Source organism: Cervus elaphus, chromosome 3 (assembly GCF_910594005.1).
Source record: "Cervus elaphus chromosome 3, mCerEla1.1, whole genome shotgun sequence".
NCBI classification, from domain to species: Eukaryota; Metazoa; Chordata; class Mammalia; order Artiodactyla; family Cervidae; genus Cervus; species Cervus elaphus.
In genome coordinates this window covers 51,922,727-51,940,915 of record NC_057817.1, presented here as the reverse complement: position 1 = coordinate 51,940,915, position 18,189 = coordinate 51,922,727, and the positions used below count along the sequence as shown (strand labels likewise).

Below are 18,189 nucleotides of genomic sequence, written 5' to 3'. Positions count from 1 at the left end.
AAGCCTCTTATCTTTCTCCATCAGAGGGCAGATAGAATGAAAACCAGAATCACAGAAAACTACCCAGTCTGATCACATGGACCACAGCCTTGTCTAACTCCAGGAAACTATGAGCCTTGTAGTGTAGGGCCACCCACTGGACGGGTCACGGTGGAGAGGTCTGACAGAATGTGGTCCACTGGAGAAGGGATGGCAAACCACTTCAGTATTCCTGCCTTGAGAACCCCATGAACAGTATGAAAAGGCAAAAGGATAGGACACTGAAAGATGAACTCCCCAGGTCTGTAGGTGCCCAATATGCTACTGGAGAAGAGTGGAGAGATAACTCCAGAAAGAATGAAGAGACAGAGTCAAAGCAAAAACAACACCCAGTTGTGGATGTGACTGGTGATGGAAGTAAAGTCCGATGCTGTAAAGAGCAATATTGCATAGGAACCTGGAATGTTAGGTCCATGAGTCAAGGCAAATTGGAAGTGGCAAACAGGAGATGGCAAGAGTGAATGTCGACATTTTAGGAATGAGCGAACTAAAATGGACTGGAATGGCTGAATTTAACTCAGATGACCATTATATCTACTACTGTGGGCAAAAATCCCTTAGAAGAAATGGAGTATCCATGATAGTCAACAGAAGAGTCCAAAATGCAGTATTTGGATGCAATCTCAAAAATGGCAGAATGATCTCTGTTCATTTCCAAGGCAAACCATTCAATATCATTGTAATCCAAATCTATGCCCCAATCAGGAATGCTGAAAAAGCTGAAGTTGAACGATTCTATGAAGACCTACAAGACCTTCTAGAACTAAACACCCCAAAAAAGATGTCCTTTTCATTATAGGGGACTGGAATGCAAAAGTATGAGGTCAAGAAATATTTGGAGTAACAGGCAAACTTGGCCTTGGAGTACAGAATGAAGCAGGGCAAAGACTAATAGAGTTTTGCCATGAGAATGCACTGGTCATAGCAAAGACCCTTTTCCAACAACACAAGAGAGGACTCTATACATGGAAATCACCTGATGGTCAACATCAAAATCAGACTGATAATATTCTTTGCAGCCAAAGATGGAGAAGCTCTATACAGTCAGCAAAATCAAGACCAGGAGATTCCTGTGGCTCAGATAATGAACTCCTTATTGCCAAATTCAGATTTAAACTGAAGAAAGTGGGGAAAGCCACTAGACCATTCAGGTATGACCTAAATCAAATCCTTTATGATTATACAGTGGAAACGACAAGTGATTCAAGGGATTAGACCTGATAGGCAGAGAGCCTGAAGAACTATGGGTGGAGGTTCCTGACACTGTACAGGAGGCAGTGATCAAGACCATCCCCAAAACAGAAATGCAAAAAGGCAAAATGGCTGTCTGAGGAGGCCTTACAAATAGCTGAGAAAGGAAGAAAGTGAAAGACAAAGGAGAAAAGGAAAGATATACCCATTTGAATGCACAGTTCCAAAGAATAGCAAGGATAGATAAGAAAGCATTCCTCAGTGATCAGTGCAAAGAAATAGAGGAAAACAGAATAGGAAAGACTAGAGATCTCTTCAAGAAAATTAGAGATACCAAGGGAATATTTCATGCAAAGATGGGCTCAATAAAGGACAGAAATTGTATGACCCTAACAAAAGAAGAAGATATTAAGAAGAGGTGGCAAGAATACACAGAATAACTATGCAAAAATTTCTTCATGACCCAGATAATCATGATGGTGTGATCACTCACCTAGAACCAGACCACCTGGAATACGAAGTCAAGTGGGCCTTAGGAAGCATCACTATGAACAAAGCTAGTGGAGGTGATGGAATTCCAGTTGAGTTATTTCAAATTCTAAAAGTTGATGCTGTGGAAGTGCTGCACTCAATATGCCAGCAAATCTGGAAAACTCAGCAGTGGCCACAGGACTGGAAAAAGTCAGTTTTCATTCCAATCTCAAAGAAAGGCAATGCCAAAGAATGCTCAAACTACTGCACAATTGCACTCATTTCATACGCTAGCAAAGTAATGCTCAAAATTCTCCAAGCCAGGCTTCAACATTAAGTGAACCGTGAACTTCCGAATGTTCAAGGTGGAATTAGAAAAGGCAGAGGAACCAGAGATCAAATTACCAACATCCATTGGATCATCCAAAAAGCGAGAGAGTTCCAGAAAAATATCTACTTCTGCTTTATTGACTACACTGAACCCTTTGACTGTGTGAATACAACAAATTGTGGGAAATTCTTCAAGAGATGGAAATACCAGACCACCTGACCTGCCTCCTGAGAAATCTGTATGCAGGTCAAGATACAACAGTTAGAACTGGACATGGAACAACAGACTGGTTCCAAATCAGGAAAGGTGTACATCAAGGCTGTATATTGTCACCCTGCTTATTTAACTTATTTGCAGAGTACATCATGAGGAATGCTGGACTGGAGGAAGTACAAGCTGGAATCAAGATTGTCAGAAGAAATATCAAGAACCTCAGATATGCAGGTGACACCACCCTTATGGCAGAAAGTGAAGAAGAACTAAAAAGCCTCTTGATGAAAGTGAAAGAGGAGAGTGAAACAGTTGGCTTAAAGTTCAACATTCAGAAAACTAAGATCAAGGCATCCGGTTCCATCACTTCACGGCAAATAGATGGGGAAACAGTGGCTGACTTTATTTTGGGGGACTCCAAAATCACTGCAGATGGTGACTGCAGCCATGAAATACAAAGACGTTTGCTCCTTGGAAGAAAAGTTATGACCAACCTAGATAGCATATTAAAAAGCAGAGACATTACTTTGTTAACAAAGGTCTGTCTAGTCAAGGCTATGGTTTTTCCAGTGGTCATGTATGAATGTGAGAGTTGGACTGTGAAGAAAGCTGAGCGCCAATGAATTGATGCTTTTGAACTGTGGTGTAGGAGGAGACTCTTGAGAGTCCCTTGGACAGCAAGGAAGTCCAACCAGTCCATCCTAAAAGAAATCAGTCCTGAATATTCATTGGAAGGACTGATGCTGAAGCTGAAACTCCAATACTTTGGCCACCTGATGCAAACCACTGACTCATTTGAGATGACCTTGATGCTGAGAAAGATTGAAGGTAGGAGGAGAAAGGGACGGCAGAGGATGAGATGGTTGGGTGGTGTCACTGATTCAATGAACATGAGTTTGAGTAAGCTCCGGGAGTTGGTGATGGACAAGGAAACCTGGCGTGCTGCAGTCCATGGGGTCACAAAGAGTTGGACACAACTGAGGAACTTAACTGAACTGATGATGTTCACTTTACTGATGGGGGAAAACAGTTCTCAAAGAGATTAAGTGATCTGCCCAATGCCAAGAGCTAAGAGAGAATAAATTTGAAATTTAAAAACATATCTGTAGTTTTCTGAAGTCCATGATATCACTGTTGTATCATCATTCAAATTAAGCTTCAAAGGACTAGCTTATAGGTGTACACGGATAGCCCTGAATGCTGTGGATTGAATCAATTGTAGTAGAAAGCTTATGAAGCCCAGAGACAGACTCAAACTTCTGGGCACAGATCTACTAAGAAAAGTCAGAGATTTGTCATTATTTTGTTTTCAAATTCAAAGCATGTGTTCAAAATACATGTTCAAGAATTTCTTAGCTCATTTCTCCCCCACCCCTTTTTCTAGGAAACTTACGCTGTTTACTGGAATACAGCTTGACTCCTTTGTTTGTGTTTGTTTCCATTTATGAAGATGGAAAAATCTCACAGGGACTGTAACATCCTTCCCTTTTTCTACCCTTTGCTCTCTAGTTACTTTCTGTAGGTAAGCAGTTTCTGTAATTCTGATTTATACTTTCACTTTCTTTTTGAAAAAGGGAAAGAAGCTAAAGCAGATATATGTATGTTTTCTTATTTCAAGTATTATCTGTTTAAAATATAAGTTGAGTCACCTACTGGCTTAAAAACCCTCCAGTGGTTATCCCTCACTCTTGTGATAAATCCAAACTCCTAGGAGCTTCTAGAACCTACATTATCTGCTCTTGATTAACTCTCTGACTTCCCTTTCTAGCATTCTACACTTTGTCTTTCCCCTATGTTTACTTGAGTACATGCATATTCATCCTTCCCTCCTCATCTCTGAGGCTGCTAAATCCTGCCTGCAATACTCTTTATCCTGCTAACCCTCTTATATGAGTGCATTGTCTGCTCAAATGTCACCTCAAAAGGACCCCTCTGGCAACTGCATCATCATTCCCTATACTCTTTTCCTTGCTATGGTTGTTTTTGTAGCATTTGACACTACCAGACATTATATGATGGGGGCTTCCCAGGTGGCGCTAGTGGGAAAGAACCTGCCTGTAAGAGACACGGGTTCGATCCCTGGGTTCGGAAGATCCCCTGGAGGAGCACATGGCAAGCCATTCCAGTGTTCTTGCCTGGAGAATCCAATGGACAGAGGAGCCTGGTGAGCTATAGTCCGTGGGGTCACAAAAGGTTAAATAAGACTGAAGCAACTTAGTACCCACTCCCAACCTTGTATTATGTACACGTATTTGCTAGTTGATCATTGTCCGTACCACTGACTATAATTTAACCCCTATGGGGCAAGAAGATGTCCTGCTCACCATTCAGACACCTGTGCTTGCAACATTACCTTCCAACAGTGGATGATCAAGAAATATTTGTTTACTGGATTGATAGATTAATGAATCAGTATTTCCTCCTCGTCTCTCATTTTTCTTCATTGTTAATCTCATGCTGCCTCCCTTTTGTCTGTGAGTTGTTAAAACAAAAACTCTGTTAGAATTTCTATTTCACGGTTTCACTTGTCTTTAGTATTCCCATTGATTCTTGCTGCTTCTACTGCTTTTCAGAATTTTACAACTGTGTTTTCCCTTTCTGTGCAATTTTTTTTTTTTTTTTTACCGGATATCATAATTTCCCTCTTTGAGCTTGCCTTCCTCCAGCAATGTCTTGCATCTTGTTGAAAAGAAAGATTTTCTAACATCCTACCTTCTATATTGTAGAAACATCATTTCAAAGAAGGATGGCTGTTTCTCATTCTTCAGATTGATTCTCTTGGACCACTGAAGCGTTCCTCACCCACTAATTGTCCTCTTTGTACATCTGTATGGAGGCAGATCTTTGTTCTAATGCAGTACTGTGCATTAGGACGAGTTCTCCAAAGAGACTTTGTGTATTTCAGGTAGAGTATCCCAGACCAGGTGCAGTTAAACAGAGAAGGTAATTTTTTTTTCATTTATTTTTATTAGTTGGAGGCTAATTACTTTACAATATTGTAGTGGTTTTTGCCATACATTGACATGAATCAGCCATGGATTTACATGTGTTCCCCATCCTGATCCCCCCTCCCGCCTCCCTCTCCACCCGATTCCTCTGGATTTACTGTGATTTAACTTTGCCAATTTGGACATTAAGGTGTCATAGGGAATAGAATATGGAAGGAGAAGTTGTTCCCTTCTAGAGGCTTACTCACTATGGAGCAGCATGTCTTTGCTGGAGGAGGTCCTGGTAATTTGCTGGGGTGGGGAGGATGGCAACTAGCTGTGACACTTCCTCTCTAAGTTAAATGGTCAGCAAGACTTTAGTGAAGAATCTGCCTGCCAATGCAGGAGACTTAAGAGAGGCAGGTTCAATCCCTGGGTTGGGAAGATCCGCTGGAGAAGGGCATAGCAGCCCACTCCAGTATTCTTGCCTGGAAAATCCCACGGACAGAGGAGCCTGGTGGGTTCTAGTCCATAGGATCACACAGAGTTGGAAGCGACTGAAGTGACTTGGCCCGGCCAAGCCCACCAGCTCCGTAAGTGCGTCATGCATGGAGTAAACATATATTTTTTTTAATCTTTGCTATTATATTTGTAGCTTTCCCAAGGATATTGGGTAAAGTGAAATTGTTTCCCAAATATACAATAACCTACTCTGTGATCCACTTTCACCATGTGTTTCTGAACTTCTACCCAAGGAGGGACTACCGGTGTCCATTTCAGATGCTACGGGAGTTCCTTTCATGTTCTTCTCGCTTTTCTGGCTCACAAACTAAAATATACTTCTCGACATTTTTATATACCTTTCCCAAGTTCAGGGAAAATCTGGAGGAGAGGTACCAATTAGAGATTATTTTCAAATCACCACTGTTACTGAAAGTTACGTGCCCAATTGCTTTTATTTTAATGTTACATATATATAAAATGAATGGTGTAATCAGACCTAGATACTCACCTCCCAGACAGTTTATATATCAAGTATAATTTACCTGATGATGGAATTTGTGTTCACATAATATGTTATTGATACAAGACTGAGAATTTTAGATCTGTTACCAACCAGGGCTCATGGCCTCGTTAATCAATAGAAATTGATGAGACCAGACAAGACACTCACCCAAGGCTTTGCTGGGCCTCCTGGTGTAGCAGGAGGGAGCGAGAAAAAGTTACAGGTTCCCTTGCTTACGGCTGCCCCCGGGGAGCAGTGAGCTGGTTCCTCACGTGGAGTGAGGGTAGGGATCGGTCCAGGGGTCAGGCCAGAGGTGTGCCTCAGGTGGTTCGCCCGCCCCTTCGGTGGTGGTGTGTCCAGGGGCATGCGCAGTACCCCGCCTCTGCTCCCAGCACGCTTCTTTTGCTCCCAGCTCTTCAGAAGTGGCAGTTGGGTTTCTTATCTCTTTGTGCCTTGTTGTCCATAATTTGCTTCAACTTTGCATGTATGCAGTTATCTTTAGTTCCTTATAGTTTCTTTGCATTTTATTGCTTGAGAAGACATTTGTCCAGGTGCAAGTGCTGGGTTCCAGGTCCCAGGCTGTCTCAGACCCACTTTCCTAGACCTTGTTTGTGTTTAGAATAACATGTTACCTGGATCTGGATTTGTTTTTCACTTGGATCAGATGGTAAAGAATCTGCCCACAAAGCAGGAGACCGAGGTTTGGTCCCTGTGTCGGGAAGATCCCCAGGAGAAGGGAATGGATACCCACTCCAGTATTCTTACCTGGGAAATCCCATGGACAGAGGAGCCTTGCGGGCTACAGTCTGTGGGGTTGCAAAGAGTCCGACATGACTGAGTGACTAACAATTTCACTTTGATCCTGAACATATTGGTATCTCAGAGCCAAGAGTTACCTTTATTAAATGCACTCTCCTAGAAAAAATTAAAAAGGAAGCAATTACTAATGAGAAGAGTATGTAAAGAATAGTAATTTTTTAAATGTTAGTGGAAATGAGTTAAGTGGGTCCATTCCATCTGTTTTTCCTCTTGTCCTATGACCTCAATGTGCCTTAGAAGAGTGAGGAAAGAGAATGTAATAAATTCACAGGGGGAGATGGTCCTCAAGACCTGCCTTGTTACTTTAAATTAGCCCAATTCACCCATGACACAGTGACCAGGATTCTTTACACAGCATACAGACTTTGCAAATCCTCTCTTGGTCATTCCACTGGGCTCCCATTACTTCACTGCTGTTTCATTTTCCAGTCCTGACTGAGTCTTGTCCTTCTCCTCTCCTTTTAGATTCTGGTTACACACTCTTAGCTCTCACAGTAAAATTGATTTCCTAGGTTTTGATCCCTCATGCTGTCTGAGCATTTCAGATGTCCTCATCCCCTGGCTCCTGGTACCACATTTGAAGCTGCTTCAGTTAAGGGTTTATTTATGATTCAGACAGCAGGGTATAGTATTTAAGGACACAGAGGGAGCCAGAATGTCTGGATCTGAAAACTGTCTTCACGTTTAGTCAACAGAGGGTCCTGGGTCAGTAACTTTATACCCGGAAGATGGTGACTATAACAGTATGAACATTATAGGCTTGTTTCAAAACAGAAATAAGTTGACACTGGTAAAGTGTCCACAACAATGGTGGATACAGGCTAATTGTTATAGTTATCTTGTAAATAAATAGAAAAATAAAATAGTACATTAACCCAACCTGGCTCCTACAGGTTTTTTTGGTTTCTCTTTTGCAACAGAGTTATTAGGCCCTCATTATTAAGGCAAAATCATTTTCTGCTTGAAGTGAAGTGAAGTCGCTGAGTCCTGTCCGACTCTTTTCGACCCCATGGACTGTAGCCTACCAGGCTCCTCCGTCTATGGGATTTTCCAGGCAAGAATACTGGAGGGGGTTGCCATTCCCTTCTCCAGGAGATCTTCCTGACTCAGGGATTGAACCTGGGTCTCCCGCATTATAGGCAGACGCTTTACTGTCTGAGCCGCCAGGGAAGTTCTAAATGATTAAGGCAAAATCATTTTCTGCTTAGGGTATATGATTTTTCAAACCAGAATCCTGGTCAGCTGCTTTCCTTTCTTTCATGCTTCTAGAAAGTCCCAAACTTGGCACGGACTGAACAGCAATGAAATGATTGTCTGCAGAGTTTAAATCTCTGATGAATATAAATTGGCTTAAAGACAAGAAGGACTTTGCAGTTAAAGGAAGATAAAATTTGCAGACAACAATCTGGACACTTCATAGGGTGTTTTCCTCAAGTGCGCCTGAAAACCAGGGCAACAGGACTATAAATCCCCTGTAAATGGATAAGATATGTGGTTTCAAGCTGAAAGATGAATTCTACTCTTTAATATATCAGACATCTGCTTTATTCAAGAAAGTTACTTTCAGAGGTCATTTGACTCGCATGCCTCTTAGGTTTTATCAGATAGGAACATCGAAAACAATTTTCAGTTTCCCATTTCATTCTCAATTAGCCTAATTCTTGACTGAATTTCAGTTTCTCCCAGTTTGGAATCTCTGCTTATTCCTGAATTGTTGGAACCTTATGAGATCCAGATGATTTCATTTATTTCACCAAATTCCTGTTAGGGTCAAGTTGACATCTTATTTTTCTTCCAAGTTCAGATAGTGCCCTAAAATTGAAAATAGCTCTCCCTATTTCAAATTAGCTTAATTAACATTTATGTACACCTAATTCTCTTTGATTCCTTTTTAAATTCTGAAATATTTTAATTCAGATTTCTCCCTGCAGTGGTAGGAGGTGGGGATTTGATCACCAGTAGGGGAACTAAGAACCTGCATGTCATGTGGCATGGCCAAAATTTTCTTTTTAATTAAAACAATTTTTTAAAAATTCTGGAAATTTTTACTCTCACTTATCTTTGAGTTTCTTTTTCCAGTTGAGATTATTTAAATTTCTTAAGGTTATCTCTTGAAAAATATTGATTTGAGGAAAGAACACCTGTCTTTTATCATTAGTTTGTAAGGTATTATGCAAATGCAGGTTCTGTTTTCACAAAAAGGAAGAGAAAACAAGTGAATCAAAAGATTTAGCAAGAGTTCTGTATAATGTAACTAGAGCCAGATGTGATGTCTTCTGAGTCAGTTACAGGAAGGAGAGGGTAGAAAGAATGAGAGACCCAAATTTGACCTTTTAGAAAGATCTTATATCAGGATGAACTCCAAAATACAGAGAAATACTAAAGTAAATGTTACAATATATTCTCCAAAATTTAACAAAGGGAATCACTGCAGCAACAAATGTTACAACTTATCTGTTGAGTTGATGCCCCAAAGAGTCAAAATTATTGTTTAATATGTGGTAAGCAGATTTGTTGAGTAACGGTTCTTTCACGTTTTTCATACATAACCTGAATTATTTTGTATAGGAGTTCACTTGAATCAAAGCAGCTACTGGTAGAGAGCAGTCTTCCCAGGTGGCTCAGCGGTAAAGAATCTGCCGGCAGTGCAGGAGATGTGGGTTCGCTCCCTGGGTTGGGAAAGCCCCCTAGAGAAGGGTATGACAACCCACTCCAGTATTCTGGCCTGGAAATGCCCTGGACAGAGGAGCCTGGAGGACTGCAGTCCGTGGAGATGCGGAAGAGTCAGATATGACTCAGTGACTAAACAACAACAACTGGCGGAGAACAGGGGTGCTGCCAGATACCCTACAACGCACAGGACCCCTTCACAGCAGAGAATGACGCCAATCCAGATGCCGTCAGTGATAAAGGTAAGAAGCTTTGAGTTAGGTGTTTACAGCTAATCAAGGAACCAAGGTAATCATGACCAAGAACTTATGACCTTTCAAGAAACTTGGAGCAACTCTCCTCCCCTTTTAGCAACAATGTGAGACTGACAGAAATAGCAAAACGCCTTTCCAGAAACAAGACACGTGCAGCCACAGTTATGTTCCCTTTTCACTCTTCTCCTTGGTTTTCCTGCTGTAGGATTTTGGAGGCTGGAGGTGAGGTGGTGGTTATAATGTGTTTGAAGGGTTCTATAATCTGTAGAGAGCTACATCGACATAGGGAGCTATTGTAAAAATAAAAGCCCAGGGCATCCTTCAATAGGCTTCTTTGTTGTCTGATGCTGTTGCAGACTTTGTGCAGTTACTGCTCCTGGCTATTTTATTTAACCTATAGGTCATCCCCTTTGAGCATAATCTGGAGCCTTACTCCTTTTGCCTTCTACTGCCTTGTGGAGTTTCTAGCAGAAAGCATCCTGAGGCAGTTTTAGTGTTAAGCTCTATTTTTCTGAAATTTGAGAGGTTGAGTTTTGAATTCTATACAGAAGAGTAAAACTCAGTTATTCTCCAGTAACAATATTTCCTACAGATGCATTTCCTGGCAGCTGGTAGGGCAGACAGCCATTGTTGCTTCAATCTGATCAAGGCTTTTGAAGGCTTTTGGTACCACCCAACTGTCTCCAGGCCTCTGAATCGTGGTTTCGCAGGAAGACTTCCCATTGCTTACTCTAGGGCTTTCAGAAATGACTGCCTTAATAGCTTCCGATGGAACTAGAAGATCAAATAAAGCAGCAAAAGTTAGAGGGAACAGGAGCCTCTGCTGCGCTGTTCGGGTGGGGAGGGTGATCAAGGAATGCATCATCATCACCACCAGAAGCAGTCAAACTTACTGACTAGAAACTGGACTAATTTTAAGATAGAAGGAATACCCCTGCAACCTGTATAAACAGGTCATTATGTAATGTTGACCCTAAACCCCTTAGATGCGGAGAGAGGTTTCTCTCCTATCTGCCTCTGTTACTTCAGATCCAGAGAATGACCCTGCTCCTAGGTGAGGAGCTGTAAGTCAAACCTAAACTCTGTGTTCCTAAATATAAGAAAGAAAATTTTCATATCTGGGCTAGATTTGGGTGATGTGAATAATTATATCTCCTGTTCCTAGATTTTGGCAAAGCATCATGGACTAGAGATCAAAAACATCTAGGAGCAGTTAAGGCTGATTTATCTTTGAATACTTTCTCTAAAGCATTCTCTGGGAAAAGGGGCTGTTTGTCTCCTCTGAAAAGCTAAGGCAGTGTTCCTCAATGGTGTTCCTCTCAGAGATGGCTCCTGACCTTTCATGGAGCCACTTCACGTGGATTTGCAGTATGCCTAGTTGTGTGGCCTGCTATCCCATCGTCTAAATCTGAGAAAAGCAATTACTGTTTTGGAAATTCTTGGCTTCCTTAATGTCCATCATTTGACATAGGGATCGGATGCAGGAGACCTGGGGATCGAACCCAGGCCTCCTGCACTGCAGGCAAATGCTTTGCCATCTGAGTCACCTGGGAAGCCCCATCATTTGAAGAGGAAATAAACTGATGCTTTTCTTTTGCCGTGGATGCAGTAAATGGCTGTTTGATAATATAGCCTTACCTTGATAATAACCTAACTTCATCTTGATAATGAAAGTGAAAGTCACCCAGTCATCTCCGACACTTTGCTACCCCATGGACTATACAGTTCATGGAATTCTTCAGGCCAGAATACTGGAGTGGGTAGTCTTTTCCTTCTCTAGGGAATCTTGCCAACTCCAGGATCGAACCCAGGTCTCCCGCATTGCAGGAGGATTCTTTACCAGCTGAGCCACAAGGGAAGCCCTTGATAATACGGAGGGAAATGCACTAGAACAAGTCACAGGATAAACACCAGATTCCAAAGCGACAGGGTGAGGTGTTGCTTTGATGCTGGGAAGCCGTTTTTTGAGATGTTCTATGGAGGTATCATCTTCTAGGCTAGTCTTGAATTTTAGAGACATAAAGTTGAAGGTAGAAATGAAGTGAGGAACAGTTGTCAGGAACAAATGAAATGAAATGGAAATTTGAAGTACCTGACGGGAAGGCTGTGGCATAGCATGACCTCTGTGCTTTGATAACGAGGACCAATCTAGAGCAGAGGATTCTGACTCTGTGCTACTGACACGCTGTGCCGTGGGATTTCTCTGATCAATAGTTTGAATTCCTTATGTCTCCATTCCCTTTTCATTTAAAACAAAATTGTTCCTAAATTAGTGTTCATATTTATGCTTATCTCCTTCCCTCAAATCTCAGAGGAAGTGGTAGCATTAATTCCTCCTTTATAAAGAAAATCTTTCAGCTGTGTTTTAACCCCATCCCTTCAGCCATATCCAGGACCTTTGTTCTAATTATTCCCCATCTCTTCTACGTTCTTTTCATTTGTCTTTTTATGGGGGTAGGAATGCAGTAAAGCATCAACTTGATCATGTGTATAATTTGATATTTATATCCATGTTCTCAACATATTACATATATAAAACATATAGGCATACTGTATACACATAACAGATACACATATAAATATCTATGTAATCAACATTTCCAGCCCTCCAGAGGGCTTTCTCTTGCCCTAGTCAGCATATACAATAGCCCAAAGGTAACTGCTGTTCTGATCTCTATCATCATAGGTTGTTTTTGCTTTCTCCTTAATTCCATAATTTAATTTCAGCATAATAATATATACTCTTGTACCTGCCTTCTTTTGCTTAGCTTATATCTGTGTAAATCAGTCATGTTTAGGTTGTATAGGAGTAGCCCATTCTTTCTCATTGCTTTACATAACTGCATTGAATGGGTACTTTGTGATCTATTTATTTAGCCTACTATTCATTAAGACTACTGTTGTTTTAAGTATGAGGTTTCAGCATGACGCTTACAAGTAATGTTGTCATGAACATTCTGATACAGTCTTCGGGTGAACACATCCACGTATTTCTTTTGTAGATCTACTCAGAATAGAATCAAACAGTCAAAGGTATAGATACAGACATATAGATACAGATATATTGTGTGTGTGTGTCTTTGGTGCATATGACTAAATAATTTTTTAGTGTTTTTGACATTTTTAGACTCCTACCAGCATTATATGGAACTTCTAATTGTTTTACCATTCCACATGCTTGTCATCTCTTGGTTTTTGCAATTCATTTTACCCATTCAGGTGAAATATGATGGTATTTCATTGTGGTTTTAATTTCCATTTCCTTGATGAATTTTTATGTTGAATTTCTTTTTATATACTTTTTGGCTATCTGCATCCTTTTTAATGAAGAGCCTGTTCAAGTTTTTTGCTCATTTAAAAAAAGTTGTATTATCAGTATGATTCTTGTAACAGTTTTTAATGTAATTTGAAATTAAGTTTGAGTCAGATATACATATTGGGAATATCTTCTCTCAGTATGTAGCCTGCATTATTATGTTTTTAATTTTGTCTTTTTCGAAATAAAAGGTTCTTATCTTAAATGAAGTTCAGCTTACAAAACTTGTATAGATAGTGCTTTTATGTCCCATTTAATCAATTTTCATCTACTTCTGATCATAAAGATGTATCTAGAAGCTGTATTATTTTACCCTTCTCATCTAAGTTTGTATCTTCTAATATGTATATTATGTATTATGAAGTAGAAATCATGATTTAGTTTTGAATGTAGATATCTAATTGACCCAATAAATAAGTATCAAAAGACCATTTATTGGAAAAATGAGCTTTATGCTCCTGAGTTGCCTCCCTGTCCCAGTTTTTTATTGAGGGAACATGTAAACTTGGTCTGATTCTGGAAATTCTATTATTGTCCTATTAGTGCCTTTGTTTATCTTTGAATCAATACCACCCTGCCTTTACTTCTTTAGCTTTCTAATAATTTGTGATATCTTGTAATGGAAATCTTCCAACATTGCTGTTCTTCAAGATTTCCTTGGATCTTCTAGGTCCTTTGATTTCTGTATAAATTTTAGAATCTGTATTTCAGTCTCACACTATTGCAATGAATATATATCAAGCTGGAGAAAGCTGGGATTTTAAAGCCATTGAGTCTCTTCATGTATGAATATGATACTTTCCCCACTTATTTAGGTCTTCTTTTGTTTCCCTTAGCAATAACATGTAGTCTCCTAGTTGAGGTCATACACACCTTTTGTTAAAGTCATTCCTGGACATTTGATATTTTGATGTCTTATAAATATTGTTTTTAAGTTGAATTTTCAAATGATTTGTGTCTAGTACCTAAAATACATTTGAGTTTTTATATTGGCCTTATATCTACTAACATTGCAAATTACCTTATTAACATATAGTTTTGGATTTTTTTTAAAGAAAAGTATACTTTTTCAGACATCTTTAAAAAAGTTTGTTTCTTCCTTTTTGATCACTATAGACTTATTTATTTTCATTGTCTTACTGTGCTGGATAGAACCTCCACTAACACTTATCAAAGTTAGACTTACACCCTCCCACAGAGACTGGGGGACAGGGCCCCTATCTTCAGGGGGTGATTGTAACAAATAGAACATTCATTTGGGAACTTTGAGCTTTCCCAGGCAGGCAGGCATTTTGAAAGAGATAGTGTCATTTTAGGGATAAGACTCTAAACTTCTGGAAGCCATGCAAGAGTTTAGAGAGAATCTTTGTCACTTCTTACAGGAATAATTCAGGACTTCCTTGGTGACTCAGAGGGTAAAGAATTGACCTGCCAATGCTGGAGACGCAAGATCTGTCCCTGGGTCAGCAAGATCTCCTGGAGGAGGAAAGGGCAACCCACTCCAGTATTCTCGCCTAGAGAATTCCATTAACAGAGGAGCCTTGGGGGCTACAGTTCATGGGGTTGCAGAGCCAGACATGACTGAGCTGCTGACACTTCCCTGGTGGTCCAGCGGCTAATACTCCATGCTTCCAGTGCAGGGGGCCCAGGTTTCATTCCTGGTCAGGGATCTAGCTCCCATATGCCACAACTAAGAGTCCATATGCAGCCACTAAGGGTTTGCATGCTTCAACTAAGACTCAGGGCAGCCAAATAAATATTAATAAAAAAAGAATAATTCATGCTTGCTTCTTCACTTTAGATTTTTATCAACCAACTATAATATGGTTTGGATTTCCACTATCTAGTCAAATCATTTTTGTGGTTTTTAAAACAAAACAGACATGGTTTTGCTTTCTCTTGTGACTGTTCTGCAGATCTTATCTCCTTTAGCTACCATTTCCTTCTTGAAGCTTTTTTTTCTCCCTTGCCTATAGAAACATATTTGTCTTATAATTCTTCCAGCTTCTCAAATGTTCCTCTCTTTTTTGGCTTGGTCAGGATTATACCTCTTAAAAACTAGTGTTTACTATGGCTTCATCCTCAGCACTTGCTGAACTCCTTATCACTCTATGATAGCCCGGGCTTTCCCAGAACTTAAGCTTTAATCCCTCCCAAAGTCCAGACCTCTCTCCTGTCCCCTGGTGGAGAGCTCCTAGCCGAGTGGATCTCTGTAAGACTGTAACAGGCAGCATCAAGTTCTCACTGGTGCTGTGTCTTTGCAATTACTTTACCTGCTTCTTAGAAGATTTTTCTCTTTTCCTTCAACCAATTCATTCCAGAACTCAATGTTCAGCAACCCAGATTTAACTCAAATATTATCTCTTGTGGACTTCCCAGGTAAAAAACCCACCTCCCCAGTAAAGACCCCACCTGCCATTGAAAGAGACATAAGAGACACAGGTTCAATCCCCGGATGGGGAAGATCCCCTGGAGTAGACAATGGCAACCCACTCCAGTATTCTTGCCTGGAAAATCCCATGGACAGAGGAGCCTGGTGGACTTCAGTCTATGGGGTCACAAAGAACTGGACATGACTGAAGTGATTTAGCATTATCTCTTGTGGAAAACCTTCCCCTACCCTCTGAGGCTGATTTAGATTCTTCCCTTGTTTTGTCCTAGCATAATCCTTTGTTCATATTTCAATTATATGACTTTTTACAGTTATTAAAATCATTGACTCATTTTCCCCCCAACAAAATATTTCTGGTAGCTTGCTTTTATTTAAAATCTCTTTTATTTTATTTTATTTTTTAATTTTTTTTTTTTGCTTATTTTATTTATTTATTTTTTTAGTTTCTTTTTTTTTTTTTAATTTTTTTTTTATTATTATTATTTTTTTTTCCCAGTGGGTTTTGTCATACATTGATATGAATCAGCCATGGATTTACATGTATTCCCAATCCCGATCCCCCCTCCCACCTCCCTCTCCACCCGATTCCTCTGGGTCTTCCCAGTGCACCAGGCCGGAGCACTTGTCTCATGCATCCCACCTGGGTTGGTGATCTGTTTCACCATAGATAGTATACATGCTGTTCTTTTGAAATATCCCACCCTCACATTCTCCCACAGAGTTCAAAAGTCTGTTCTGTATTTCTGTTTCTCTTTTTCTGTTTTGCATATAGGGTTATCGTTATCACCTTTCTAAATTCCATATATATGTATTAGTATGCTGTAATGTTCTTTATCTTTCTGGCTTACTTCACTCTGTATAATGGGCTCCAGCTTCATCCATCTCATTAGGACTGGTTCAAATGAATTCTTTTTAATGGCTGAGTAATATTCCATGGTGTATATGTACCACAGCTTCCTTATCCATTCATCTGCTGATGGGCATCTAGGTTGCTTCCATGTCCTGGCTATTATAAACAGTGCTGCGATGAACACTGGGGTGCACGTGTCTCTTTCAGATCTGGTTTCCTCAGTGTGTATGCCCAGAAGTGGGATTGCTGGGTCATATGGCAGTTCTATTTCCAGAAAATTACTAGAGCTAATCAATGAATATAGTAAAGTTGCAGGATATAAAATTAACACACAGAAATCCCTTGCATTCCTATATACTAACAATGAAAAAACAGAAAGAGAAATTAAGGAAACAATACCATTCACCATTGCAACAAAAAGAATAAAATACTTAGGAGTATATCTACCTAAAGAAACAAAAGACCTATACATAGAAAACTATAAAACACTGATGAAAGAAATCAAAGAGGACACAAACAGATGGAGAAACATACTGTGTTCATGGATTGGAAGAATCAATATTGTCAAAATGGCTATTCTACCCAAAACAGTCTATAGATTCAATGCAATCCCTATCAAGCTACCAACGGTATTTTTCACAGAACTAGACCAAAGAATTTCACAATTTGTATGGAAATACAAAAAACCTCGAATAGCCAAAGTAATCTTGAGAAAGAAGAATGGAACTGGAGGAATCAACCTGCCTGACTTCAGACTTTACTACAAAGCCACAGTCATCAAGACAGTATGGTACTGGCACAAAGACAGAAATATAGATCAATGGAACAGAATAGAAAGCCCAGAGATAAATCCACGAACCTATGGACACCTTATCTTTGACAAAGGAGGCAAGGATATACAATGGAAAAAAGACAACCTCTTTAACAAGTGGTGCTGGGAAAACTGGTCAACCACTTGTAAAAGAATGAAACTAGAACACTTTCTAACACCATACACAAAAATAAACTCAAAATGGATTAAAGATCTAAATGTAAGACCAGAAACTATAAAACTCCTAGAGGAGAACATAGGCAAAACACTCTCCGACATAAATCACAGCAAGATCCTCTATGACCCACCTCCCAGAATATTGGAAATAAAAGCAAAACTAAACAAATGGGACCTAATGAAACTTAAAAGCTTTTGCACTACAAAGGAAACTATAAGTAAGGTGAAAAGACAGCCCTCAGATTGGGAGAAAATAATAGCAAATGAAGAAACAGACAAAGGATTAATCTCAAAAATATACAAGCAACTCCTGCAGCTCAATTCCAGAAAAATAAATGACCCAATCAAAAAATGGGCCAAAGAACTAAACAGACATTTCTCCAAAGAAGACATACAGATGGCTAACAAACACACGAAAAGATGCTCAACATCACTCATTATTAGAGAAATGCAAATCAAAACCACAATGAGGTACCATTACACGCCAGTCAGGATGGCTGCTATCCAAAAGTCTACAAGCAATAAATGCTGGAGAGGGTGTGGAGAAAAGGGAACCCTCTTACACTGTTGGTGGGAATGCAAACTAGTACAGCCGCTATGGAAAACAGTGTGGAGATTTCTTAAAATCTCTTTTAAAACATCATTCAAACATTGGATATTGAGTTAGACGAAAATTTCCTTCCAATTCCTTGGGTGTTATAACTTTGTTAGTCCATCTTTCTATC

At 39.9% G+C, this 18,189-nt stretch overlaps 1 protein-coding gene across 2 annotated transcripts in view; it reads left to right on the top strand.

Annotated features, from left to right (window-relative positions):
* Nucleotides 1–18,189, top strand: part of LOC122684422 — a 438,645-nt gene that overhangs the window by 407,141 nt on the left and 13,315 nt on the right. The window contains exon 6 of one of the 2 annotated variants that reach the window (XM_043888521.1): nucleotides 9,563–10,202. The exons of the other annotated variant lie outside the window; for it this stretch is intronic. Within the exon in view, the coding sequence (XP_043744456.1) occupies nucleotides 9,563–9,788 (226 nt within the window). The 3' untranslated portion in view covers nucleotides 9,789–10,202. Of the gene's footprint in view, nucleotides 1–9,562; nucleotides 10,203–18,189 lie in introns of those variants that run through there. 2 annotated transcript variants of the gene reach the window in all.